The sequence below is a fragment of the Danio rerio genome, chromosome 3 (assembly GCF_049306965.1).
Source record: "Danio rerio strain Tuebingen ecotype United States chromosome 3, GRCz12tu, whole genome shotgun sequence".
NCBI classification, from domain to species: domain Eukaryota; kingdom Metazoa; phylum Chordata; class Actinopteri; order Cypriniformes; family Danionidae; genus Danio; species Danio rerio.
In genome coordinates, this window is record NC_133178.1 from 38,620,522 (window position 1) to 38,647,151 (window position 26,630).

The 26,630-nt window shown below is 37.1% G+C and overlaps 3 protein-coding genes across 10 annotated transcripts in view; 2 read left to right on the forward strand and 1 right to left on the reverse strand.

Annotated features, from left to right (window-relative positions):
• The window catches only part of epn2 (epsin 2), a 33,681-nt gene extending 18,412 nt beyond the window's left edge, over positions 1-15,269 (forward strand). Inside the window, exons 4-10 of one of the 6 annotated variants that reach the window (XR_012401140.1) lie at positions 2,155-2,256; positions 3,205-3,370; positions 7,817-7,984; positions 8,489-8,578; positions 8,666-8,863; positions 10,652-11,533; positions 12,156-15,269. Coding sequence is in view for 3 of the 6 variants with exons in the window: in XM_073944910.1 (XP_073801011.1) it covers positions 2,155-2,256; positions 3,205-3,370; positions 7,817-7,984; positions 8,489-8,578; positions 8,666-8,863; positions 10,652-11,028 (1,101 nt within the window). In the remaining 3 variants the exon portion in view is untranslated. Of the gene's footprint in view, positions 1-2,154; positions 2,257-3,204; positions 3,371-7,816; positions 7,985-8,488; positions 8,579-8,665; positions 8,864-10,651 lie in introns of all 6 variants that reach the window. The other 5 variants (XR_012401141.1, XR_012401142.1, XM_073944910.1 and 2 more) reach the window with 5 other exon arrangements.
• Positions 15,270-16,580: 1,311 nt separating this feature from the next.
• b9d1 (B9 protein domain 1) lies at positions 16,581-21,109 on the reverse strand. Its single transcript, NM_001024373.1, is given in 7 exon segments — positions 16,581-17,448; positions 17,550-17,617; positions 19,180-19,242; positions 19,333-19,429; positions 20,411-20,519; positions 20,747-20,815; positions 20,916-21,109. Coding segments are annotated over 7 exon segments (606 nt in total). The 5' UTR covers positions 20,979-21,109; the 3' UTR covers positions 16,581-17,311.
• cacna1ha (calcium channel, voltage-dependent, T type, alpha 1H subunit a) overlaps positions 20,042-26,630 on the forward strand; it is a 260,158-nt gene continuing 253,569 nt past the window's right edge. The window contains exons 1-2 of one of the 3 annotated variants that reach the window (XM_073944890.1): positions 20,042-20,124; positions 20,217-20,315. The gene's annotated coding sequence lies outside the window, so the exon portion shown is untranslated. Of the gene's footprint in view, positions 20,125-20,161; positions 20,316-26,630 lie in introns of those variants that run through there. The other 2 variants (XM_073944887.1, XM_073944884.1) reach the window with 2 other exon arrangements.

Genomic DNA, 26,630 nt, shown 5'->3' on the forward strand with positions numbered 1-26,630 from the left:
TGCACACGGTTGTATATCAGACACAGAATTACCTCACTGTGCCTATTGTATATTCATAGTTAGGCGGATGTGATACAATTAGTATATTTCTGAGAAAATAATTTTATTTTCATTGCATGAAGGCCAAACATCCCTTTTCTTTTCTTTCAAACAAACACATCGTCAACTAATAGTGAATACTGATCACTCTTTGCCTTGCTTTCTTCCTAATTGTGGGTTATGTAAAGCCACCTCATTGTCTTTTTCTAGCCAAGTAGGACCAGACCAGCGAGAGGATTTTGTTTAGGAAGCTTACAAATTAGTATGGAAGCCATACAACCACACAGCTGTCCCACTGGGATTTAAAACCGCATCTTGCTTGTCTTATAAAAGTGATGAAGTGGGACAGCTGATACAGTAGGAAATATAATGTTCCTTCGAGCTCAGATTTTGCTTGTGGCCCGTCAGTGATTACAGCTCAAAGAATAGTCTTCAGGAATTGTGTGTGCGCTCAGACATCTGGGAAGAATTTCCGAAAAAAAACAAAACAAAACAGGCATTTGGTGCTGAAGAGGAGGGGTTTCTGTGAAAGAGAAGTGCACAGATGAGATTTAATACAATTCTCTGTTGCGCTGTACTTAACCATTAAAGTATAACAGTCAAGTGGCATTGCTGAAGAATGTGATTCATTCATTGAGAAAATTTCTACCTAACTCTTGATGTAAACTAGAGGTCATTTCATAATTGTGCATACTTGTATGAGACGTTCAAATGCCCCAGATTTGTGGTCATTATGAGGTTGAGGGAACTGAAGAGTTTGAGTCATTCTTGTAATGAGCCTTGTTGTAAATTGTTGAAAAAACATCACTTATTGCCTTTTCTGCTCTCTGCAGAATGTTTTGTCTTTTGCCCCCAACATAATTAATTCTGCACCATCTTGCTCCATATTAAAGGCCAGTCTGCATAGAGTGCACATGGAAGGTCATGTGTAGCTTTTGTACAATCGCATAACCTTAGTTGTATCCTGACATGGATCTTGATGCACACACCTCTCTAAAAATGTAACTATACTTCATGACAACACATGTAGTGCAATATCTGTGATTGGTCGGCTTGGGATTTGTGTCTAGAGTGGGCAAATGTGAGCAAGGCGAGGCTGGTGGCATGAGTGTTTAACGAATGTTGTGTCCCATGGAGGAGCTCCAGGTGGATTGTTTTGTGTTGTGATTAAAGTTTGATTAAAGTTGTGGAACATTTGCCAGTTCGTCTCTACAATAGTATTGCATGCAGTTCTTGCATAACCTCAAAACTATGGCAAAGAGACTCAACAAAGTGTAACATAAGCTATGTTTTCATTCAGAGATATGAAAGTCATGCAAATAAAGCAGCATTTCCATTGAATGAGTCAAAGTGAACAAAATCCACACTTCCTGATTAACTGGTGCCAAATATTAAAAGTAAAAACAGAATTTGCTGCAGTAGGAGAAGCTGCATGAATTTCTTTCTTCGTTTAATAAATTACTTGCCCCTCAGAAGACAAATGCTGACATGCAATGAACATGTGTAATAGGTATATAATCAATGTAATGGTATAAATCAGGTTTAAGAGACTGCTACATTAAATGTACTATATCATTAGAAACCTTCACACATAACAGTTTAATATTTTAAGTTAATCAAACTTCAGGCATTGATGCCGCAGTTTTTGTCCCTTTTTTGCAGTTTTTGCAACAGATCTCTTTTCTTGGTCTCCTTCAGATTGGGAGCTTTAATTGTCATGACTATGGCTAATCAAATACAAAGCTGTTTGCTATCACAAAATTAACATTGGTGCTAGAATAAAGCCTATCTTCGGTTGCTTCCCACTGACATGCTTCATTTTTCTTTCTTCTTTCCTGTCTCCTTTCAAACAGTCCAGATGAGGAAACAAAATGCTGGGCGTGTCTCTTGGTTTGATACCACAATAAAAAAATCAACCCAAGATTTTGGATTGATCTGCTGATTTTACATGCCTCAGATTTTTGGTGCTGAATCATCATGAATTGCAACAGCATGGTTTTTTTTGTCGTAGAATACAGGGCAGGCAGGTTCACAGTATGATTCAGCAGACAGCATGCACTGCCTAATGCATGTGCTGTAACAGGAGATCTTTTGTGTGTCTGTGTGGTTGTTCAGGAGGAAAGGATGCGTCGTGGGGACGACCTACGGCTCCAGATGGCTCTGGAAGAAAGCCGTAAAGACACTTCCACAGGCAAAGTGTCCAAGAAAAAGAAAGAGGTAGGTACAGACCAAACTGAGTGTTTCAGCGTATCAGTAGACCTACATCTGTGGCCACGCAGCACCTTCTGCATGCTTGATTTGATTGCATGTTATGAGAATGAATGAAAATGAAATTCAGTCATGTCTGATCTACTTACAGCAGAATCTTTTTTAAATGACACATTTACTGACTAGTGCCAGTCAAGCTTTATAGACCTTTTCATTTTCAGATATTTCAGAAGTACAATGATTAATTTGTTAATACTTACTAATGTGGAAGTAGAGCAGAATTCTGATTATTTACATTACCCTAACAGTCAAAGCAGAAAATGTGAAAGTGCACAGAGTTCTGTAAAGTGTTAGAAAAACATTATGTACACATTTTGTAGTTCTTTCAAGTAAAGGTTCTGAATGTATTTCGAAATTAATATTCCAAAACGTTTTTCTACAAGACTACATTTTTGTTCAGCAATACTGCAAAAACAGAAAAATTGTTGAAAATGACTGTAATTTTGCAAGATTTTTATTGTTATCCAATATACAATGCTGTTTATTCTAATGTTTATTTGCAATTCGAGAAGCATATCGTTGTTATAAACAGTCGTGGTCGTAATATAAGGATAATTTTTGCTAAAGTTGAAAAGAACATAATTTAACTATTTCTTTATAACATCTTAAGGTCACTTAATTCAACTTTGCTGAATGAAAATCTTATTTTTGAGTGGTATTATAATTTTTATAGCACCTTTTTACCCTCAGTTGTTGATTTTTCATAGACCTCTAGTGTGAGTCTGACCTTTGTTTAAAAGCTGTAGTATATTTCTTTAATCTCTTCGGTTTAACTTATTTTTTCCCTTTTCTCTTTTTGCGGACTGATTTTCTCATAATGTGAGTATGTCTGTTCACATTGGCTGCTAAATTCTTGTTTTCTCTAGCTAATGTGATTTCTTTGGATGGTTTCTGTAGGCACTAATGTCAGTTGTTGTGGGTGTGTGTGCGCAGCCTCCCCAGTCTTCTCTGATGGATCTGATGGACGCTGTTCCTGAGGGCCATGCCAATCAAGGGACTGACCCTTGGGGAGCAGGAGCTGCAGCAGCAGCAGGCCCCACCTCAGACCCCTGGCAGTCCTATGGTAAACACAGACACACACACAAGGAATTTGCTTTCAGTTGGCCGTTATATTTCCTTAAGTTCCTTACACATTGTTTTCTATGAATGTACGCACACTGGTGCGTGCCTAAACCCAACCACAACTCTTAGAATGCTGTCAGAATTTCTTGCCACGTCACAATGTCTCCTGTATAGTTTAAATATATGTTTGATTTCCGGTTTTAAATGCGGATGGATAGACGTGTATAGCTCATCGTCCTGAAAGATTTATTTTTCTTTTTAGTTAACAATCCTCTTGACCAGTTGAATTTATTCTAATGCCGTAGGTAAACATATTTGACATCTTAGGAAGCAGAAAATTACATCTTAATCCATCGAACGAGAGGAAAATGCAACCAAATTTAAAATATACATGTGTAAATAATGTGTCCGTTGTACAATACCCCAAACTATCATAGGTTTCTACTTAAATATTCACCTAAGTATTATTCACTTAAGTATTTAACTTAAATATTTTATCTTTGTCTAGTTATTTATTTCTTCATTTGTTTTTTGACTTAACATTTTAAAAAATCTTCAGCTGCCCATGAAATTGATTCCTTTAGGAGATTAAATCCTCATCATTTTGGAACAAAATTACATAATCCTTCCTTAAAACACTAATTTTAGTTTTATTAGTTTATACACAAGCAAACACTCTTCTTGTGCAGTATCATATTTGTCTATGGCTAATAATAGCACATTGACAACAGTTTGAATCAGCTTCCTGCTGTGCTGATCACATTAGGCTGTGTTCTAAAAAAAACATCGTCATCATTATCAACAACAACAAAAGCAAAACGAACCAAACGTGGACTTAATGTTTAAATAACGGAGATGATTCTGATCCCAATTTAACAATTAAAAGACCACCTTTTTCCAAAAGCCCACTGTTCTTTTAGAGCCCCTCCCCCCACAGACACTATTTCATAATGTCGTTTGGGCCTGTAGCTCTTCATGGCAGCCGAGTAATGTAGCTGGGCTGGTAGTTGTGCATTCCAGAGTGCACAAAACAAAGAGACTCAGTATTCAGATCTGCACTCTGAGCTCTGAGTGTGCAATGGGTTCTTCTTCCAACAGCCTATTTGTCTTCATTTTGAATTTGATGGACTGGAGTCATGTAACGCATAGGGAAAAGCAATGAGGCAGGTGTACATGTTTCCTGGAAGGCAAAAATGCAAGTCATATTTGGGTTGTTTACACTCCAATTTAACTTGTATTACCCAGCACGCTCATTTGTTGTTGGTCAATCTGTTGTAATATTATTTAAGCGTAATTAATGATGTTTTATTAAATATTTAATGTGATTGCTCTTAAAAGCTCTTGCTTTGTCCAGAATTTGCTCTTCCAGTTAATTTTTTCCAGTTGTATAAGGTAGTTTATTCATATTTAATCATTAGGTTTCTATTTTAAGGTAGTCAGAAAATCGAAGTGCCAGTTTTGTGGTTTACATTAGCATCATGATCATGTTTATGGTTTATATGATAATGCATATTAAAGTAATGATATTATGTACTGTCACCATGACAAAGACTAAAGAAATTTGTTATTAGAATTTTTTTTAACTTATAAAAAAAAAAAACTAATGTTGACAAAAATTTGCTCTGTTATAACTGACTTGGGAAATATTTTTAAAATAACTAAATTTTCACTAAAGAGTTTATCATTTTTACCACTTTGTTTTATAGCATACAACAGGGCTCGAAATTAGCTTTTTTACTTGCTAGCAACAGTGCTCCCAACTTTGAATATTTAGGAGCATCAGAAAAATGTTGGAGCACCCATCAATAATGAATGAGCATTGCAAATTGTATTTTAAGAGATTTATTGTATTTGAAAACAACATCCATTAGGACTTACAAAAACCAGAAATAACTATCTAACCAACGCTGAGATGACTTTTTGATATTTCTGTGCAATAATTCCAAAATTACTGTCTAATAATTAATAAATATTAATGATGATGAAAATGACAATAATAGTAACAATGAATTACATTTCTCATTATCATGCAGTCTTGAATGTGCTTGAATGTGAGTTATCTGCTATAAAAAAGTGTTACTTTATGAAAAATAAATGTATGGTTTGCATCAAACAAAATTTAAGCAAATATTTATTTTGCACTATTGTATGCATGTCAATTTAATAAATAATATTTCTGCTATAAAATAAACAAAAGATTATAATAAATCATTCAGTTCAATGCTGAAAGCTGCAAAACAGTTTTGTTTTAGTTAGTAACGTAATAGAAAAATAACATGCATCTCAAGAAAAAATGGACAAAAGAAAGAAAAGTCTCACTTCTACCACTCTGTAAAAGTTTTGGTTTCGCTTTCATCGCTGCCATTATTTGTAACTTTAGGTGGGGTTTGCAAACCTGTGTACTTTTCACTTTTCAGTCGTTTGCATTTCCCGCAGTCACAAAATCTGACAGCGGAAAGCCTTGAGTAATTGATAGCTAATATTAAACAATATAATGGCAGGGAAGACCGATTCAGCACATTTTTAGAAAAAATGAAAAAGGGTCCCACTACAACCATTATATGCAGTCACACATATGCTCCCAAATATATTATGAGGTCGCATAGATTACATTTTGGGCACATATGCGACCAAAATGGTTGCAATTTTGAGCCCTGGACAGTATTGTAGGGGTGTCAAAATTAATTGTTTCTTCTATGCACCGCGATGCAGATAAGGACAATTCAGTTTCAGTTCATTATTAGATCATCACCGGTTATTACATACTGATGTCATTTATCTCATATGTACTATGTTGCTGTATAATACTATTCGAGGGCAAGTAATTAAAATGCTCCAACTACTTAAAAAGCAGACAACTGTGCACAATTCACTACATGCAATTATGCTGGACAGTCTTTCACTGACACTGAAGTACAGGAGAACCAGGAGACACTATTTCACTGCAAGGGAGAAAATGAAAGTCTCTCTGTCTCTCTCTCACTTTAGACTATTAAATTGCTGGCATGTACGTAAGGTTACTTTTCCTCTTCTCTATCCCTATTAAAATGATACTTGTGGATCCTTAGTTGAGTGTATCTGTAAAGCGAACTTTCTCCACGGCGTCTATTACAGATCAGCTGTGATAGCTGCGCAATGTGTGGTTTATTAGTACAGACTGTTACCCTGCATTTTTCAGTGTCTGCGCCACTCATCGGTGAACAGCGCTGACAATTTTAGAGCCAATCGCAGCCCTTTATGTTGAGCGCGTGAACACAAAGACCAATCATAGGGATGTTAGAACTCGCTCGACAATGCTCAAAAAGTGGAATAATATTTAGATTCGCTATAAATGCTCATGTTATCTTCTGTGATTGTTTCAAACAAAACAGAAATACACACACAAATAATGTTTTCTTTGAGCTGGTAAAATAATACAACTGCTTGTATTAAAGGGCAAAATTGTATTACAAATAATATACTATATACATTTATACATTTTAATTCAGCAATTCTTGTATTGTGAATAAAAAAATGTAACTGTGGAACCGTGACGCATCAAAATTTCGAACTGAACCGAATTGATGACATGATAATCGAACGGAGCTTCACACCCCTACATTATTGAGAGTTTCAGATTTGAGTATCATTACACCCCTAATATCTTGTGCTACATATCATCAAAAAACACCAGGTCATAGAAAAAAGTGACGGTAAAAGCTGACAGTATTAGATTTTTCTATATTTATATACTTTAGATTATTTTCCGGGTGGTTTGCATGGCACGTATTTAGTCAGTCAGCATAAACTTGCATCACTGTAGTTCCTGTTGTTCTGAGTTGACGTGAATCTGACTGTCCTTCTGCCTTTAGTTCTAGAGAACTTTCCTTCAACGTGGAAGTTCCTTTTTCTGTGCATAACAGCTCGTCAAAACAGCACTACACATTTGCCTACATTTATCTTTTTCACGTTTGTGATGATGAAAACGAAAGCAGATACATCCGGGTTCAATGGAATTGTATGCGTGTATGAAACCAGACCAACACTACGGGGGGCACCTGAAACCATCTGACTCAGACAACAGAAAGATTTGAAGTCCCTTTAATGTCAATATGCAATGGAAATTCATCTATAATTTATATAACCTTAGGGGTCTTATGAATGATTCGACCATGTATATTTTTATTCGTCTCAACCTTTTATTTAATGGCACTAATAATTAAAAATATTAATAATGATTATTAATATTAAACTAAGTTGTTGCAGTCAATTGAAAGCTCACATGTGCATGTTTCTTCATTAAGTCTACCAAAATTTTTAGTTCATCCTTGTAGTTTGTTTTAGATGATCATTTACATAAATATATTAATGATATACTAATGTAGTGTAAGATCACAGTTTGAACTGTTACCTATGGAAAATGCCTTTATTATGTTATTTAATGCATCCATCTTTGTGTATTTTGCAGGTGCAGCCCCTAAGCCAGCTGCTCCTGTGGATCCCTGGGGTCTTCCCGGTGCCTCTTCCTCAGCCACTCCCGTGAAGAGCACTGACCCCTGGGGGTCAAGCTCAGCTCCTGCAGCTGCTGATCCCTGGGGCCCAATGCCTGCTACCCGCCCCAAAGCCCCTGCCACAGGTGAGCACTGAACACTCAAGGTTACTTAATCTTCACATTCATAGTGTGTTCATGCTCTACACTAGAGTACTGTGCGGGAAAATTTTTTTTAGACCCTCTCATGCAAGATTGTCCAGCTGCTGCCCTCTTTCCAAAAAAAAAAAAAAGTCTTCCCCTCCTGCCTAGCAAAAGTAATTTTTTTTCTAAATTCATCGGCTGCTGCATCAGTCTTTCTATTGTTTCAGGCATTTCCTGTTGAATATAAATAAAAAATTCATTGAATATAAATTCGGTTCATCTTATTTGTGTTGAATTGGATGGAATAATGAACGAGGACACGACCAAGCATCTTTTTAGAACATAGTCTGGACAGCCTGAATTAGGCTAATACATAAATATCTAAATTTTCAAATCTAAATTAAGTGCAGGTCTCTACACTACATGAAGAACTTTCTGATGTCTTATTTGTTAAAAGCCTAAGCTCTGTCTTGATTATAAATCCCATCTCATCTGTCTTTACCTCAGTTGGTAGCTTTGACCTTTTCTCCACACCAAATGGTAGTTCCAGGGAGGACTTCTCTGAGTTTGACAGCATTCGCTCCTCAGCACTGACAGGTAAACGATGACTACCACGACTTCGTTTTTCAAATTAGAAAATGGGTCATTGAAATTGATCATGCTGACACATTGTTTTTTTTAAAGGTGATGGAAGAGGAAGCTCTGCCTTACCATCGCAAGCCAGCTTGTCGATTGGCTCAGATCTGTTTGAAGTTCCAAGCGGCCCAACCAGAAAAACTCCAGAATCTTTCCTGGGTCCCAACGCTGCTCTGGTCAATCTAGACTCACTGGTCAGCAAGCCTCTTCAGCAGGCTCCGGTCTCCAACCCCTTCCTTGCTGGAGGTAAAAACACTTCACCAAAAACATGCTTGCACTTGGTATTTGCATAACAAGAGATCTGTTCATCTGGTGTTAACATGCATTCATATGCATTTTTTTGTGGCCACCTTAGTTTGGATTAATAGCATTTTGGTACAGATGCAAAGCCAATTATTCTCAGGTACAAGATTGCTTGATTATATGGTCTGTTTGATCATAGGTCTAAATTATTGTTCTAACCTTAATTATTAGTAACCATAGTAACTCTGTGACGGTTCCTGGAGCCTTCCATTTGAATTTGAGACTCATTTCTCTGTATTCTTGAACACTTGTGTGCTTCTCCAGAAAGCTGATGGAACTCAACTGCCTCAGCAATATGCTCAATAATATTAGCTAAAAGGTAGCTAACATTATTATTATTATTATCAGATCCCCTAGTTTTCTGCGAATTTTTAATTTTTTTTCACTATCGCTGAATTCAACGCAAAATCAAGACACAGATTTTTTCGGTCCTGCAAAATTCTTAATTTAAACTGGAAATATTTGCAAAAAAACGTAAATAATATCTTAAAACCTTCAATTCCAAACCATATAATCAAATTAGATTTATTTTAGTTTGTAAGTAATTGTTTTACTTGACTTACAGAGATTGTATGCGCAGCACACGTGATGCATTTGAATGTCTCTAAAAAAAATGACGTCTCACCTGTGCCCTCACAATCATTACATTACATTACATGGAAGGTGTGAGGGGAGTTTTCAAAAGTCATAGCAAAGATGAGATGTAGGCATCCTACCAATTGGGTGTTTTGTGCGTTTGACGCGCTTAAGACTGCGAAAGAAAGTTGGAGCAAACATCTAACCAACGGAGCAATGGAACAAACAGATGGAGATTGGTTCACAGATGACAGCCGCTGGACATGACTGAATTGAAGGACAGTGTTTGTGTTTTACATGTGTTTCTTGTATTATGTGCGTCAAATCGATAAATTAATTTGTTAAACGTTTTTCCTGCAGTTAACGAAATAAAACAACTCCCTGCCTTTGACAGGTTTATGGCAGTCTGTGTTTTAGGTGTATTGCAGTTGGGGAAGTCCTAACGCATGTCCCGTGTGACATGATGTCAGATGCTCTGGGGAGTAAAATCTGAGAGAAACTAAGATTGTAGATAAAAATAAGAGTTATGCAAACTTCCTTTGGTTTAATCCCTACCATTTTAGATCTTGTCTTGACAAAAGACTAAAGTAAAGAGGCTTTATTTTTATGATTTGTGTCATTGTCATTGTTTTAGATTGCACACCTAACATGGTAGGCTACCTAATATGGTTTTTAAATTTTTATATATATAATAATTTTAAATCGCAAATTTCTGTGAATTACCACAAAATCAGTTTTTTTTCTTTTTTTTTTGGCAAAAAATCACAAACAAAATTGAGAAAAACTAGGGGGTCTATATTATTATTATCATCATTATAGGTTATTAGACATGCGGTGGCATATTACACAATCTCTTTTTTTTTTGTCTTGTTTCTGATTGTGTCAGGTCAACATGACAAATATTGTGCTGCAAATTGCAGTGCTGCATTAAACTTGTCTGTAACTTAAACGACCAGGATTTCAAATTTACTGCTTGTCTTATCAGGTGGTTCTTTGCCTCCGTGGTGTGCTTTTAAAACCCATTAATGCACTACAAGCCATTGATTAGTATTGGTAGTGTTGGTTTGTACTGAATAGACGTGAAGTATTAATATTATTCATGCAAGTCTTAAAGTTTTGATTTTAAAGTCTTCTTTTCTGCTGGTTTCATTTCAGCCTCAGGAGTGGCTTCTGCTCCTGTTCCGGCTCCGGCGCCTGCACCTGCAGCTCAGGTAAACCCCTTCCAGGTGAACCAGCCCCAGCCGCCCACCCTCAACCAGATGAGAGTCAGTCCCATGATGGGCATGAGTGCTCAGGGCTTCAACAGCATGATCCAGAGGAGCAATGAGCCCTTGCCTCTTTCCTCACTGCCTCCAGGCGGCCCAGTCTCAATGGTACCCATGACCGGTATGGCTCCCCTCGGGCCTATGGGCCAGATGATGCCAAGCATGGGTATCCCAGCCTCCATGCCTCAGCCGCTCATGAGCACAGGCCTGCCGCCCACAGGTGCAGCGGCACAACCTGGCAGCACAACCAACCCCTTCTTATTGTGAGGAACAATGTAGGCTGCCACCCCGAAACCCACACAAATCTCTCCAAATCCCCGTTCCCATGATATCAACACGCAGTCGGTTGTGTTCCCACAAACCAGTGTGCTATTTTAAGACACTTGGGAGTAGCAGTGGTGTTTACAGGTTTTCCACTGGCAGGCGATTCCCTTCTTCACCTGCCAGAGATTGGTACCATACAGCGATTTGGTATAGTTTTTTCTAAATTTCCAAGAAACCATCAGCGATACAATGTCTAAAGGTTTTTCTTCTCCCGTTTAAAAGGGGTCCTGTTTTTAACTTCTTTTTTGATGGCTTACTTTTCTTATCCGAGGCTTGAAACTAGGAGTACTGGTTTTGTCTTAATTTTTCTAATTTGTAGTCTTTCGAAGCGGCGCTCTAGATATAGCTAACACTTTTAATCAAAGCAGCCTGTATGTTCTACGCAGTGCATATACACTATGTGTATTTACAGTACGCTTGAGTAGAAAACTTAGAGCAGGGGTCTAAGGCATCTCAAATCACTCTGCACATTTTGCATGTCTCTCACATATGACCGCCCAGTTTTTTTGATTTCTAGTGCTGGGTGACTAATCGAAGGTGATTTTTTTCATGTGCATTTGTCACTTAAGACTGTTCTCTAGTAAACCTCCAGCACTTGCTTTCAGATGGAGCACCATTTACTAAAGATAGTCAAATTTAACTGTCAAGCTACAAAAAATCACTTTCAAAACTTATGATAATAACATCCATATAGTAATTTTGCGATAACGACAGCTATTTCTCTATGAAATTCGACTATGTTGTATTTTCTGTCGAGTGTTTAAAATAAATCATTTAGCGAGATTCTGTAACCGTGGGTTTATTAGTCATGCTGAGTCAATGAAAGCAGTTAAATCAGTAGAGCTATGGGGGTTTCCTGCTATGTTTCATCGTGGGCATTTGGAGTTTTTGCATGAGAGCGCCCACTGGCCTGATTTATTGCTGATCACACAACCGTGCTTTCTTATCAAGATGACAATAGCAGCTTTGCTCAATCGGGTTTGTGATTTCAATCACAAGTAATCGCCCAGCCCTTTGGTGTTCTCTGCTAATGAGCTGATGATCTGAATTCAGTGTGTTAGACAAAGGAGGCATGCAAAATGTGCAGAGCAGCGGGTCCCCAGGACCAGGATAGAGAACCACCGGCTTAGAGGACGCTCTTGTCAGTTTACACAAAAATGATTTTGATGTTCTAAGCAGGGATTTTGCACATGCTCTGATTTCCTTTCTTTTGACTGTTGGCCCACCATTAGTCCTTAGCATGAGATGTGATTGGAAACCGTTCACTGAGATGTGAGTAAAGCTGAGGACTAGGAAGCGAGTCTGCATGTGTAAACAGTTCCAAACCCTGACGCATTGAAAGGTGAACTTCATACTGAAGTAGAGTTGTTCTTTCTTCCGTTTCTTTTGTAATGCATGATGGGAAGTTGGTTTGCATATCATAATACGGCTCCACTTTTATACACCGAAGCCTGTTTTTTACTGCTTTACAATCCCGAGACGTTTATTAGGTGAATGGGTTCTTTTTCAGTTCAGTACAGCTCACTATTTGCACAGCACAGCTCCGTATTTCGACAGCTAATCGATACTAATAAGTAGAATTAATCTGCTTCTTGGCAGTCTGAAATGTGATCATTTCAGTAATGTTTTTTACAATTATTATTTATGTGTGTGCGTGTAGAAGGGGCAAAGGGAAACGAGAGGACATTTGTGTTAATATATCTTCATCAGGTCCTAATGCGTCTTACTGTTATAACCGACAGCTGTATCACTAATCACTGCTTCCTAATGCAATCTGTTCATGTACGTCGGAGAAAAGCCAAGTGTGTGTCAAAGCTTACCATTAACAAAATCTTCAGTTCTGTATGATAAGCTTAGTAGCACATAGAGAATGGTTATAGTGTGGGATGGGTCCCGGTATGTGTTTTTTTTTTTTTTTTTTGTAATATGTGGTTTCAATTGTATGTTATGGGTCATATGCATCTTAATGCAGCTAAAAACCTGTGGTCGACTAGCATTGTTCTGTATACGTCTAATTAGTCATGGTTTAATGATTAACTAAGAGACTTCAGCCCAAAGTGTACTTTGTTTTCTAACACATTAGCATACATGCTCAGCCTTCTAATGTATACTTTAATAGTGTGTGCATTAACAGGCTCTCCACACAAGCTGTAGATGGGGGGGAAAAAGAGACCATTTTAAAATTAAGGATCTGTTATGTATGAGTTTAAGTGAAAAGTTCATAATTGTTTTATTATTTACTCTTAAAGTCAGCATGAACTGGAGGTTGCTGCTGCTTTTATTTCAGTATGTTGATGTATTGAGACAGAATATTGAGTAGGGGGCAGAGCTTTCTTTTTGAGCTAACTAAGGGTAAGATGGGCTAATGGTTAAGATTGTTGAGGATGAAGGCATCAAACTGACATCAACAGAGGAGCTGCTACTCCAAATGCACAAGCAAATGGTCGATTTTGGATGAAGATTACCAAACTTTTGTATGGAGTAATTGTTCACCTAAAGAGGAACAATTTTGTCACACAGACTTTAAATGACCATACTTTTTATTTGAATTTTGGAAGAAATGTTTGGAGGCCATGTTTTTTATAGAAAGTGACTGAGAATAACAATGGGAATTGGGTTTTTCCCAACAATGATAATTTTTCAACTTCTCTTTAAGTTTAAAGATCTAAAAAGGTCTAAAAATGATAAACATGACTGAAAACATGGTTGTAATTAAAAAAAAAAAGCAGCAGCTCTAAATAGAAAACATTAACTTACATTTTTAAGAAATGTCATGAGTAGTTTCCTGAATAAAGCCAAAAAAGTAGTTTTCAAACAAAAATATAAGCAGTGAATTGAAAGAAACAGAATTTGGTCTTGTTTTTTTTCTAACTGCAGTACTGCACAGCCTGTTTTTATGATGACATGAACGCCACATGCCCTGTATATGTGTAAAACTGAAGTATACTTTGGGCTTTAGTGTACAATAAAACAACATTTTTCAAATATTGGACTATATGAGATTTGGCCACTAACTTGCATGATGTTTTTTAAGCCCCGAATATAAAAAAACCTTTGTAAACATTTGATTTAAGAGTGTAAGTTTATCAAACTAATGTCGTTGTCTAAAATGCTAGTTAGTGGAAATGAGTTGGTCAAGCACATGAGGTGTGTGATGCTTTACAAAGTGCCACGGGCATAATACTTTGTTTTTAGTCGTGTTTGAGCATTCCTGTATGAACAGGGATAGTTTTAATAATGTTATCATCTGTACACACAACTTTTAAAAAACACGAACAGTTTTTTCTTACGTCACCTACGCTATGAATAGTTTCATATCACCGTTGGCAGTCAATGTAAAGCAAAAACAGCTATGGTGGTTTGCCTCGTGTGGTGTAATATCACTTTAATTCTAGCAGTTAAGCACAAGAAGGCAACATCTGCCACAACAGTAGCTACCAAAGTGACTTATCTTCTTAAAACACAGAGCTGCAGTCGATTTCTTACCGACCACACATTTCTCTTTTCTCATTCTTCTCCCGCTTTTCTTTCTTGCTGGTTTCCGTCATCTGTGAGCTGGTGACCTCTGCTGGAAATACTGTGGTAGTTCTGCCCATGTGTAGCAGAGCCTGGGTGTCTCGAGGTCAATAAATCTGCAGGCAAACAGGCATTTTGGGGGTTGGGGCGGCTGAGCTTTAAGATGTATGTAATGCGCTTTTGATGGATGTGATGGTTTTAGCAGGCCCTAATCCTGCTAAACAAGACTCTCTGCTAGTGAACATCACTGTACTCGATCATGCAGACTAGTTCTTGCTCGACCATCTTGTTTTGCTGTTACCGTGTATCACTCGTTCTTCTGTTATTACGTACTCATTATGCATTTATTGTGGAGGACTAACCTTGTGAACACGCATAACATTTTTTTGTTTTGATTTCCCTCATGTTATTGTGTCTGTATTTACCAAACTGTCTCATATTACTGGGAGCAGGCTGCTTGGATATGTGCTCAACTTGTTGGCATTATAACTGTATAATATAATTTATCATCTGTTCTATTGTAACATATTGTCGTGTACCTTATTTCTGTGTAATGGTTTTGTAGGAAAGTCGCAGGAAGAGTGTGATGTTTCATTGCCATCTAAAACCGCAGCGAGCGATAAAGGACCTGTAGCTGCAGTGGTAAAATAAATCAGTTGTATCAGTGACTTTCGATCGGTCTCTTCATACTGTCAAACATGATAACATCATGTCCTCTTATGGGTGTGGGGGATTATTTTAGTGTTGTGATTTATCGATAAGTTTTTATTCAAATTTTTAGTTGGTTCAATTTTAAATTTGCATTCAATTTGTTTTTAATTTATTTAAAATATTCAAGTTATTCATGTTTACTTCCATTCATATTTGCCTTGTATTAAAGGGCACCTATGATAAAAATGATTACTTTAGAAAATTTAAAAGTTATAAAAATGACTTTTTTCAAAAATATAGAAAAATTACTTTTGTAAGCTGTTTGGACAGAAATGTGTGTAGGTATAGTGTGTCCACAGTCATATTGGAGTGATAGAAACAAAGTAAGTCTAATTTTTTAATTTCCTGACGTTAAAATAGGATCTAAATCCCTCCCATTTTGAAGCCCACGACTGCTATGTGACGTAGGAGTGTGGTTTCCCTGCCCACCGATTTGATTGACAGACGCATATTAAAATGTCTCCATAGTAACATGTATATTCATATCAACAAGATAGGACATGCGCAAAGCAACTGGAATTCGCTGTGATCATCAATCATCATCAAATCTGATCAAGAATGTTTATCACTAAAGCCACATGTCAAGACAATTATAGAAGAAGCTTCAATCTCTGTGGAGGGTAATTTAGGTTTATTTTGTATATTAACAGATGTCTATATAGCAGTGGATATAAAAGCATATCCTGTCACATTTGCGTGCAAAAAAAGTGCAATTTAAACACGTGCACTGTGTGTGTGAAATTTGTAACGACATTGTGTGTGACTCATCGAAAGCCTTGAATTAACTCCACAACAAGTACATCAAATAATCATCTGTAAAATTCTTACTGTAGTATTTCTCACAAACGTTTCGTGAGATCTGCTTCCTTCGTCTGTCACTGTGCTGGTTATCTGAGACCGAGATTGAGGCACACTCTGGCAGGCACGAGCGAAAGGTGGGCTGGGAAAACCAGCATTACAGGCACATGGTACAAAAACAGCTAGAGCTCATAGCTGAAAATTACAAGCTTCTGAAAGGTATAATAAATAATCTGATGGGTGTTTTAAGCTGAAACTTTACAGACATATTCTCGAGACACAAAAGACTTATCTTAAATCTAAAAAAGGGGTAAAATAGGTGCACGGTAAAAGTGTAGTTTTATGTATTATTTTCATTCATTTTTAATTGGATACTGACATTTCATGTTTTGTTTTGCACATCAATTTAAATAAGAAATGCTGTTCTTTTAGTCTTGAAATTAACATTTATGGTAAATAACGTAATTATGTTTTTCAACTGTTTCCTTTTTTATTGGTTCATGATTGTCTTTTTTTCATTTTAGGACACAAGTTACATGAAAATTACTAATGCAGCCTTGTCTTATAGCTGAAATCATTACTCTTTTTCTCCCTTCTCTTTATTTAATAAGCTAAAACTCATTTTCAAGTAATAAAAATGTTTTGTAATTTTGGTCAACTGTAATAACCTTGACCCAACGTGAACATGAGTTGAAGAGAAAATAGACAAACCCACCGATTAGAATCATACTTCATCAGCAAAGTAAGTACAAGGCTAATTATTAAACACATTTAAGAAACTCACAAGATCACTTTAATAAAAAATTAGGTCCCACTTTATATCAAGTGTTCTTAACTAATATGTACTTACATCTAAAAATAAATACAATGTGCTTAATGTGTTCATAATGTATTGCAGAACACTTGAGCTGGGATATGCATAGTGTTAGGGACACGTTTGGGTGTATGGGTAGATTTAAGGGTGGATTAAAGTGTAAGGGCATGGTCAACAGTGTAATTACAGAAATTAATTTCAGATTAATGACATGCAGGTATTTAATTAAGTACAAGCACAATGTAAAGTATGCACAATGTAAAAGTACTTTTTAATGACCTACTGGTACATATTAAGTTAAGTACTTGATATAAAATGGGACCGAAAATGAACATTACAAAGATATAAAGAAGACATACAACAAAAAAAGAATGGGGAAGGCGATTATCAGGGCTGTTGAGATGCTCTTGTAAGTCCTGCAGGTGAATGCTCTATAGATGTAGTGTCATATCCCAGCTTCTTCATGTCCTTAGTCACAATGTTGAATTGTAGAGTCACAAAACCCTGAGAGCGTACCCTCGTCACTGGAAGAGCACCACACTGCTTCAGACTAATCATTACAGTAGAATGTTGAAAGTTTTTTTTTAAATGTTTAAAAAGAAATCTGAGGTTTTTTGAATCTTACCTTCTCTTCCCTCTCCTTGAGCAACAACCTTGGGATCTGTGAATTCTGGACGCCTTCCCATCAGCCAGCTAAGTATAAAACAAACATAACACGCCAGAAGCAAAGACAATCACTGATATGTTTTCCAGTTGTGTAACTGCACATTTGAAGTGATCAAACTGAACTCAATCTAATGCTGTTAGATCAAGTCACGACGACAGCAGGAAATGTAAAGGGATAGTTCACCCATTATAATACATTTACTTATTTTTCTTCATTTAATCACAAGGAAAAGTACACCTAAGAATATTGGGGGATTTCCCAGTGTTGGGTTGCGGCTGGAAGGGCATCCGCTGTATAAAAACGTGCTGGATAAGTTGGCAGTTCATTCTGCTGTGGCGACCCCAGATTAGTGAAGGGACTAAGCCGAAAAGAAAATGAATGAATGAATGAATATTGAGAGGGAAAAACAACCACTGACCTCCAGAGAATTTGTTCTCGCTATGGATGTCCGTCGCTACATATTTCCATCCACCTATTTTTACGCATGTTTTGGATGATTGCATTACGAAATTGTGTAATAGAAATGCCAAAACCCACATTCATTTTGATTTTGAAAATGTGCAAAAAAATAAAACTTATGAGCACAACTGAGCATAAACTTTTTATCTGCTAAGAAAAAGTGTGCATAGACTATGATTGAAACAAATTTACCAAACAAATTCAAGCACACGCACAATAAAAGTCATGTGATTTTGTTTTAACAGATCAGGTGATTTAAATTTGGTGCCATAAGTGGACCGAACACATTGTAAAATACTAAAATGTTGTTTTGGTCATTCTAAAATGTCTTTGCCGAAGTCTGTTGTAACAGTGGTTCAGTATTATTATCACCCAGAGCTGTCTTGATCTCCCAATAAGCAGTCTCATACCTAAAGCTATCCTGCATTTACTGTTTCAAGTAATGTATTGTATAAGAAAAAAGACCCACATTGTTTTATTTGTGGTGCCATTTTATCAATAAGTGACGATTTTGCGCAAATATGTGATATGCATCTGCAGATGGAAACAGTTAATGATATCTAGCATTGTTCAACATATTTTCATAATGGTTTAGAACCTCGAGTGTGAGTTAATGAAGAAATACATTTTTTTTTTGGTGTACTTCACTCATTTTAGGTCACACGCCTGAACTGAAGCATAATTTGGCTAAATTAGACCAGTAAAGACATTGAAGAAAGTATCTTAGTAGAAGTTCAATTTGAGTATTATTCATTCATTAATTTGCCTTCAGCTTAGTGCCTTTATTCATCAGGGGTTGCCACAGTGGAATTAACCACAGAATTATCCAGCATATGTTTTAAACAGCGGACACCCTTCCAGATGCAACCCAGTACTGGGGAAACACCTATACACTCACATTCACACACATACACTACTGCCAATTTAGCTTATTCAATTCACCTATACCTTTGGACTGTGGGGGAAACCCATACAAACACAGGCAGAACATACAAACACCACACAAAAATGCCAACTGACCCAGCCAGGACTTGACTCAGCGACCTACTTGCTGTGAAGCAATATTGCTAACCACTGAACCACCTTGTCGCCAGTTTTAATATTATTATTAAGAAATGTGTTGGTGAACCTGGTGAACTTCTGCAGTCTTGACGTAGACTCTGGAACAAACATGGGAATGGTCTTTGTGTGTCTGGAAGAAAGAGAGCATTCACATGTAACTGATGATGTAACAAATTTCAAATGCTTGTCAGGTTATGATGCCACAATCAAAGTGACTCACTTTCCAGGTGTGAACGGGATGTGCACGGCTCCATAACCTCTAACAACATCATTTCCAAATGTGTCAGGGCCATACACACTCACTACAATCTGAGGCCCTGGAAAAGAAGGTAAACTGATTGATTGACATTGAAAATGCAAACATTCATCAGCCACTTTTAAGTACATCTTGCTAGTAAATGATTGGACACTGTTCATTTCAGAAATGCATTATCAGGGGTGTCCAAACTCGGTCCTCAAGGGCCGGTGTCCAACATAGTTTACCTCCAACTTAATTCAACACACCTGCCTGGAAGTTTATAGTAGACCTAGAAAGAGCTTGATTTGCTGGTTCAGTTGTGTTTTATTAGGATAGGAACTAAAATATGCAGAACACTGGCCCTCCAGGAGCGAGTTTGGACATTGCCTGCCTTAAAGGGACTGTTCTAATGGGACAATGGTGGCAATTCTTTACGAGTTTCTTTTTTCTGTTGAACTTTAAAAAGGATAAATAGAAGAAAGCTGAAAACCTGTAACCACTGACCTCCATTTAGGACAAAACAAATAATATGGAAGTCAATGGTTACAGATTTCCAGCTTTCTCATGAAGCATGTCTCAAACTCAATTCCTGGAGGGCCGCAGCTCTGCTCAGTTTTGCTAAAGCCTCCTCAAACACAGGTGATCCAAATAGTCAAGGTGTTTAAAAGAGTCTTGAACACCTTGATTAGTTGCATGTGTTTGATCAGGATTGGAGCGAAACTGTGCAGAGCTGCGGCCCTCCAAGAGTTAAGGTTAAGACCTTTGTTCTGAAGGGTGAGTAAACGATGACAGAATTTTCAGTTTTGGGTGAACTATCACTTTAAATTACCCATCATCCACATTGCAATATTTGGTTTGAACTTTAGCTGCTCATCTTGACCATGTCTACATGTCTGAAAGCATTGAGTTGCTGCAATTGAGGTGGCCGAGTAGATGTGTTAACAAGCAGTTGGACATATTATGTGGTAAGTCTATAATTAATGTTAATTTGGCTGCATTACAACATCGAGTCAAATTTTAAGACTAATATTCCCGCCTCAACAGTACGAGGTTCACTTACAGCCAAACGGATTAGTGCTTTTAAATGTGATGTCCAATGGGAAATTCCACACCAAACTCTGAGACAGACGACCTTTTGATGTTATTTGAGAAATTCCTTCTTCCAAACCCTTCAGATTATGGAGAAAAGAGGAAAATTAATATAACGTTACAAAAACAAAACTTTAGTCCCTCAAGGAGAGAGAGAGAGCAATAGCAACTAAAAAACGCTTAAAGACCCAGTATAAATATGACAGTTAACCTCATCTATGGGAGAAAGGCATATAAATATGTAACGTAAAAATACTAACGTTACTTTTCGTTGTTAGGGAAGAAAATGAAAGCTGACGTCACTCACTGATGTGGGCGCCCAGTCGTGTCCATAAACAAAACAATACTTGCAGTATAGATCATCATATTCTGGAAACTTCAAACAAAATACGGTGTGTAAGTAGTTACTTTACCCTCATTAATTACAGGCTTTGCACACACATTAACACGAGCTCTAAAAATCGATGTTAACTCACATCGGCTGATTCGATTTGTCCATTAACCATGAGGAGAAATACAGCTGGATTGTTAGAGGTCATTTTCGCACCATTACCGGACAGAAAAGCATTTAAATCACAGCAAACGATCCGCGCTGTGCTTAAATATCTGTCATTTAATGGTTCCTCGTTGTCAACAGCTCCCTGGCTGCTATGGACGCTTTCAGTACGGCAGACGACAAGGGTCAAAATGGCAGACGCTAACATGCGCTTCTAAAATGGTAGCCTACTCCACTAGGTGGTCGTCGTGGACATGAAATGAATAACATCCTCCAGTTTTCGACTCTCGTGGATGAAGATTCACAGTTTTTGTGTAATAGGATTTGACTCTCCATCTTTCTCTCAACAAAGGCTGACTCAGAAAGTTTAATTAACGTTAGCCTTTTTTCATCGAAACATGATTTATTGTTAGAGGTTTAATAAACATTAACGTTACACACCTGCATATAAGCCTACAATGCAATACAAAACTACATAACAATACATTTCGTTATTTTCCACATAAATAATACATAGGCATTCGGTTTATAGGGTAATTTCTGTGTTTTATTAAGTATGTATGTAAGACTGTGTGGCTATTGGGGGTCCACTCTGCTCCACTGATCCCTTTTTTCTTGTGGCAGAGACAGGCTTTATTACATCCTATCTGGCAATGTATGATGGTATTGAATGATGAATGAAACTCTTTGTTGTATGGCGGGATTTTATATTGACCTCATTTCCTGTACAGGGCTGCATCTTCCTTTAGCTGTCTAGTCGTACAGGCTACTGTAGGTGACTAGCATTACATGTCTCTATGGGCCACAATAACCCTCTGCTAATTTTGGTGAACAACATGATTGTGAACACTTGAGAGAAAATAATGAGTTAATATTTATAACCACAAACCAATATATTCACACATATAAAAGGTTGTAAAACAATGCAATTTCTTCAAGACTCCCTGGATGCTATGAAAGGATAAAGTTGTTTTGTGTGTGCGTGTTTTTTTTTTTTTTTTCATATAGAGGATGAACATTGTGGGGGAATGTAATGTTCAGTTTTGTGTATCGCAATTATATCCAGAATGTGTTTGAACAGCACACTAACACCTTTTATTTAAACCTAAACAATGTTTTGGTGTCACAGTGTGGAAGATCTGGCACCTCAACATTGAATTACTATCAGTTTGTTTACTATTAATGCACCACAATGATAATGTCAGATGTTACTCAAGAAATTATCATTCTCAGTTTTGCACTGTGACTTGGCAGGGTGCTTATTTGGACAGCAGTTCATCTCCATTTTCCCTTTGTCCATTTCTAAAGCCTCATCACATAAGTGCGCATATTTATGGATTTTAAGAAAGCAACTGATGCAAATTTGATTAGCTATGTCTGGACACACAAGTCCGATATGATCATTAGTACTAGTGTGAATGGTCTACCTAAAGATCTGATTTGGGGAGAAAAATTGGTCTGACTATATGAGAAATTTTTAAATGACAAATTGCTGACTATAACAAGATGGCAGATGCATTGATGTCTGGAGCAACTGAAAGTGGCATGTTCTCTCTCTCTCTCTCTCTCTCTCTCTCTCTCTCTCTCTCTCTCTATATATATATATATATATATATATATATATATATATATACATGTGTATATATATATATATATATATATATATATATATATATATACATGTATATATATATTTATATGTTCAGGTTTACCTGTGTTTGCTTTGGATTTTTTTTAAAGAAAGCATGATGCTAAACCCCACCCCTAAACCCAACCATCATTGGAGGATGAGCATTTATCGTACTAAATTGTTCAAATAAGCTCGTACACATTCATACAAATTAGCTACTAAATCAAACAGTTAGATAGTGTTGGCTTTATTGTGAATCAGGGTGTCTTCTTTCCATCCCATATCCGTTTTTAAACCAAAAAAGGACTTTTAAGAAAACTGACATTTTTTTTTCTTTTTTCTTTTGCTCAGAAAAAAAAAAAAAAAAGATTTTTGCTCGATTTTAGTTTTTTTTTTAATTAAGGGTAGGAAAACGGATAGACAACTTCATTATATAAAATTCATTATATTCTGAAACACCCATTTTCCTCTGATTGGTCAACCGAATCTGAGCTTGTGACGTCACCCTCAAAATAACAGTCCTCTGCAGACCAGCACCCAGACTTTTAATAATTATTTAATTATATATAAACCAAGTTGACATACTCTGTCATTTGATCAGTTAGTGCTTAGATGCTTAGCAAAGTTAACCTTTGCTGAGCAGCACTGGTTTGCATGATTGCTGTATAACTGTTTCCAAGCTGTAGGCCTAAAAAATAATAATAGGCTATTAATAATGATAATTAATATTGTTCACTTTTTTTTTTTTTTTTTTTTTTTAGCTTTTTAAAAATTTGTTAGCAGGACCAAAATAAAAATTTCATAATAATATGAAATGATAAAAAGGGAAGTGTGTTCTGTAATGGCTCACGTGATGCTCACTAGGACTATGCCTAATTAAGTTCTCTTTAACCTAATTCTGCTTAAATTGTGGAAAATCTTTAAAATGACAGGACTTTAATTATAACTTTTCCATTCGGAGACTTACAGTTATATATAGCTTAGTACTTATAAACGATCAGTGTATAGAATACATTATTTATGGATCTACTGAAGAATAAGACGAATGTGGATTGCGTTATGATACTTTTATGATCAGAGCAAGCGTTTATTTGTTTATTCTTTCATTTATTCATTTTCTTTTCAGCTTAGTTCCTTTATTAATCAGGGGTCGCCACAGCGGAATGAACCACCAACTTATCTAGCATATGTTTTACGCAGCGGATGCATTTCCTGCTGCAACCCATCTCTAGGAAACATCCATACACACTCATTCACACTCATTCATTACAGACAATTTAGCCTACCCAAATTCACCTGTTCCACATGTCTTTGTACTGTGGGGGAAACTAAAGCACCCAGAGGAAACCCATGCAAACGCGGGGAGATCATGCAAACTCCACACACAAACACCAACTGACCCAGCCAAGGCTGTAACCAGCGACCTTCTTGCTGTGAGATGAACGTATGAACGTTCTACCCACTGCGCCACCATGCAGCCTCACTCTGATCTGTTTTTAAATAAAAATAATGTTAATAATTAAAATAATAGACGTTTTAAATATACATTTGACCACCCCTATAAAGGTTCATACCATTGTGAATGCAAAATCTCACCAGTTTATGCAAGAAAAAATTCATTCAACAGTCTGAACCATCAAAAGTGTTCACACGACCCTTTATTCATGAAATAAGTGTATAGCCTGAAAGTAAAGTCAAATTAGATAGAGTTTGTATAGTTTGACCTACAGAAATAGCTGAAAGAGCTAATCAGAGGATACTGAATACAATAAATATCCCTCAAACCTAAATATGTTGTATTAATAAACTAGATTTAATAACCAATAAATATATTAATAACTGAAGCCTGTATTACACCAATTAATCAAAAAAGTTGAGCCCCCTGATCGTCAATGTATAATTCGCACACTGGGTGTCACTATAAAGTCCAACAGCAGCTAAAATCACAACATCTTAACCAACTCTTTTTCTCACCTGAGCAGAATGGATAAACACGCCAAGCACTTAAATCTTTGTCCTAACGTGAACTGCGTAAGCAAGTGCTAAATGACTCTCTCACCCCGTCTGTTTGATTGAAACTTCACGCTGCACTCTGTTTGATTGTTTCTGGAGACATTTTCCTTTGTGCAAAGCTCTGAGCTAAGGGGAAGCTAACATGAAGCTTCAATACAAACACCAAGACCTTGACGCTGGAATAAAGAGCATAAAATAGAGCAAAACTGGAAGAACTCCTGATAGACAGCATGTTGCATTGAGAATCAATATATAAATCCATGGATTGACTGTAGAGCTGCTTTTTGACTATAACTCTGCTTCAAGGTTTTATTTAACCTAGAGGAGGACCTGCCTGTCACTTTTTGGCCAAATGATGTCCCAGTTTGAGCTGTCCTCATCTGTTGCCAATTTTCCCTCTCTGGGACCAGGTCTTTGACTTACAGTCACTATTTATAGCAACAGACGTCTGTACTACTTACAAGTCCTCTACGGGACATGTGTCTCCCTTTTTTAGGCCTGAAATAAAGTCTCGTTTAGTCATTTCCATGGGGCATGTGTTTATTTTTGTCTTTATAATAACCAACCAATTTGGCTGTTGTTGGATGTTTAGAGTATTTTTTGTCCTCCATTGTTGTCACTGAAGATAAACGCTAAGTTCATTCATTCTTTCCATCATTTTCCTTCGGCTTGGTCCTTATTTATCAGGGGTTGCCACAGCGAAATGAACCTCCAACTTATCCAGGATATGTTTTATACAACAGATGCTCTTCCAGCTGCAACCCAGTAATGGGAAAAGCCCATACACTCTGACATTTACACACATACACTACTGTCAATTTAGTTGTGTGAGGGAAACCGGAGCACCCAGAGGAAACCCATGGCAACACCGTGAGAACATGCAAACTCCACACAGAAAAACTAACTGACCCTGCCAGGACTCGAACCAGTGACCTTCTTGCTTTAAGGTGACAGTGCTAACCACTGAGCCATTGTGTCGCCCTAAATGCTAAGTTGTGAAATCTATTTCTGTACCTCAGATCTCAACAGTATGTGAACAGCTTTGTCCTTCTGATTGACTTTTTTTTGGTTGGTTGACATTTGTTAGTGCCGCCAAAACATTCACCAACTGTCCACACCATAGCAAATGTCAGGGAAATGCCATGTGCCCTGGGCTGTAGTTTGTGGGGGTTTGGTTGGTGGTCTGAAAGAGGATCTGTGTGTTTTCCTAAGGACAAGTGTTCCACATTGTTTAGTCTTGAAGATTCAAGGAGGTTATAATAACATGGCTTCATACCAGACTCATTATGGGTCAGTGAGTTGGCACTTTAAAAAATGTGCTAAAATACTTTTAAATGCAGCTCACTTGTACAAACTGACTCAAATTCACCTCAATTGCATGCCAACTCCTAAGCAACCACTCAGAACACCCTAGCAACCATTCAGAATATCATAGCAACCACTTAGCAACACCTTAGCAATCATGCAGAACCTCCTGTCAAATGCCTAACTAGAAACATGCCAATCCATACTAGAAGCATGCTAACCTATATATAGTTATATCTTTATGCCAGCTGTTTTAATCTTCTTAAAATATACTTCAATTACTTAATTTTGTAGCCACTTAAAACTTTCAAACGAGGCTTTTGCAAGCCACCATAAAGTTTGTCTATGAACTTAACTTTTCTAGTTTTATATGTAATTTACATGACAGAAGCTCAGACAATATAATCAACTAGAAAAGTAAAGTTCGTTGACAAACTTTGTGGTGGCGTGAGAAAGCCTCGTTTGAAAGTTTGAAGTAGCCATAAAATTAAGTAATTGAATTCCATTTTAAAAAGTTTGAAGTGGTTGGCATAGAGAGATAAATACATATAGATTACCAGGTTTCTAGTATGGATTGGCATACTTCTTGCTAGGCAGTTGTTAGGGTGTTGCTAGTGTGGTCTGAGTGGTTTCTAAGGTGTTGATAGGCAGTTGCTAGGATGTTCTGTGTGACTGCTAGGGCGTTGCTAGTGTGTTTCTACTGTTTTAGGCGTTGCTCGGCAGTTGCTAAGGCATTGATTGAGTGTT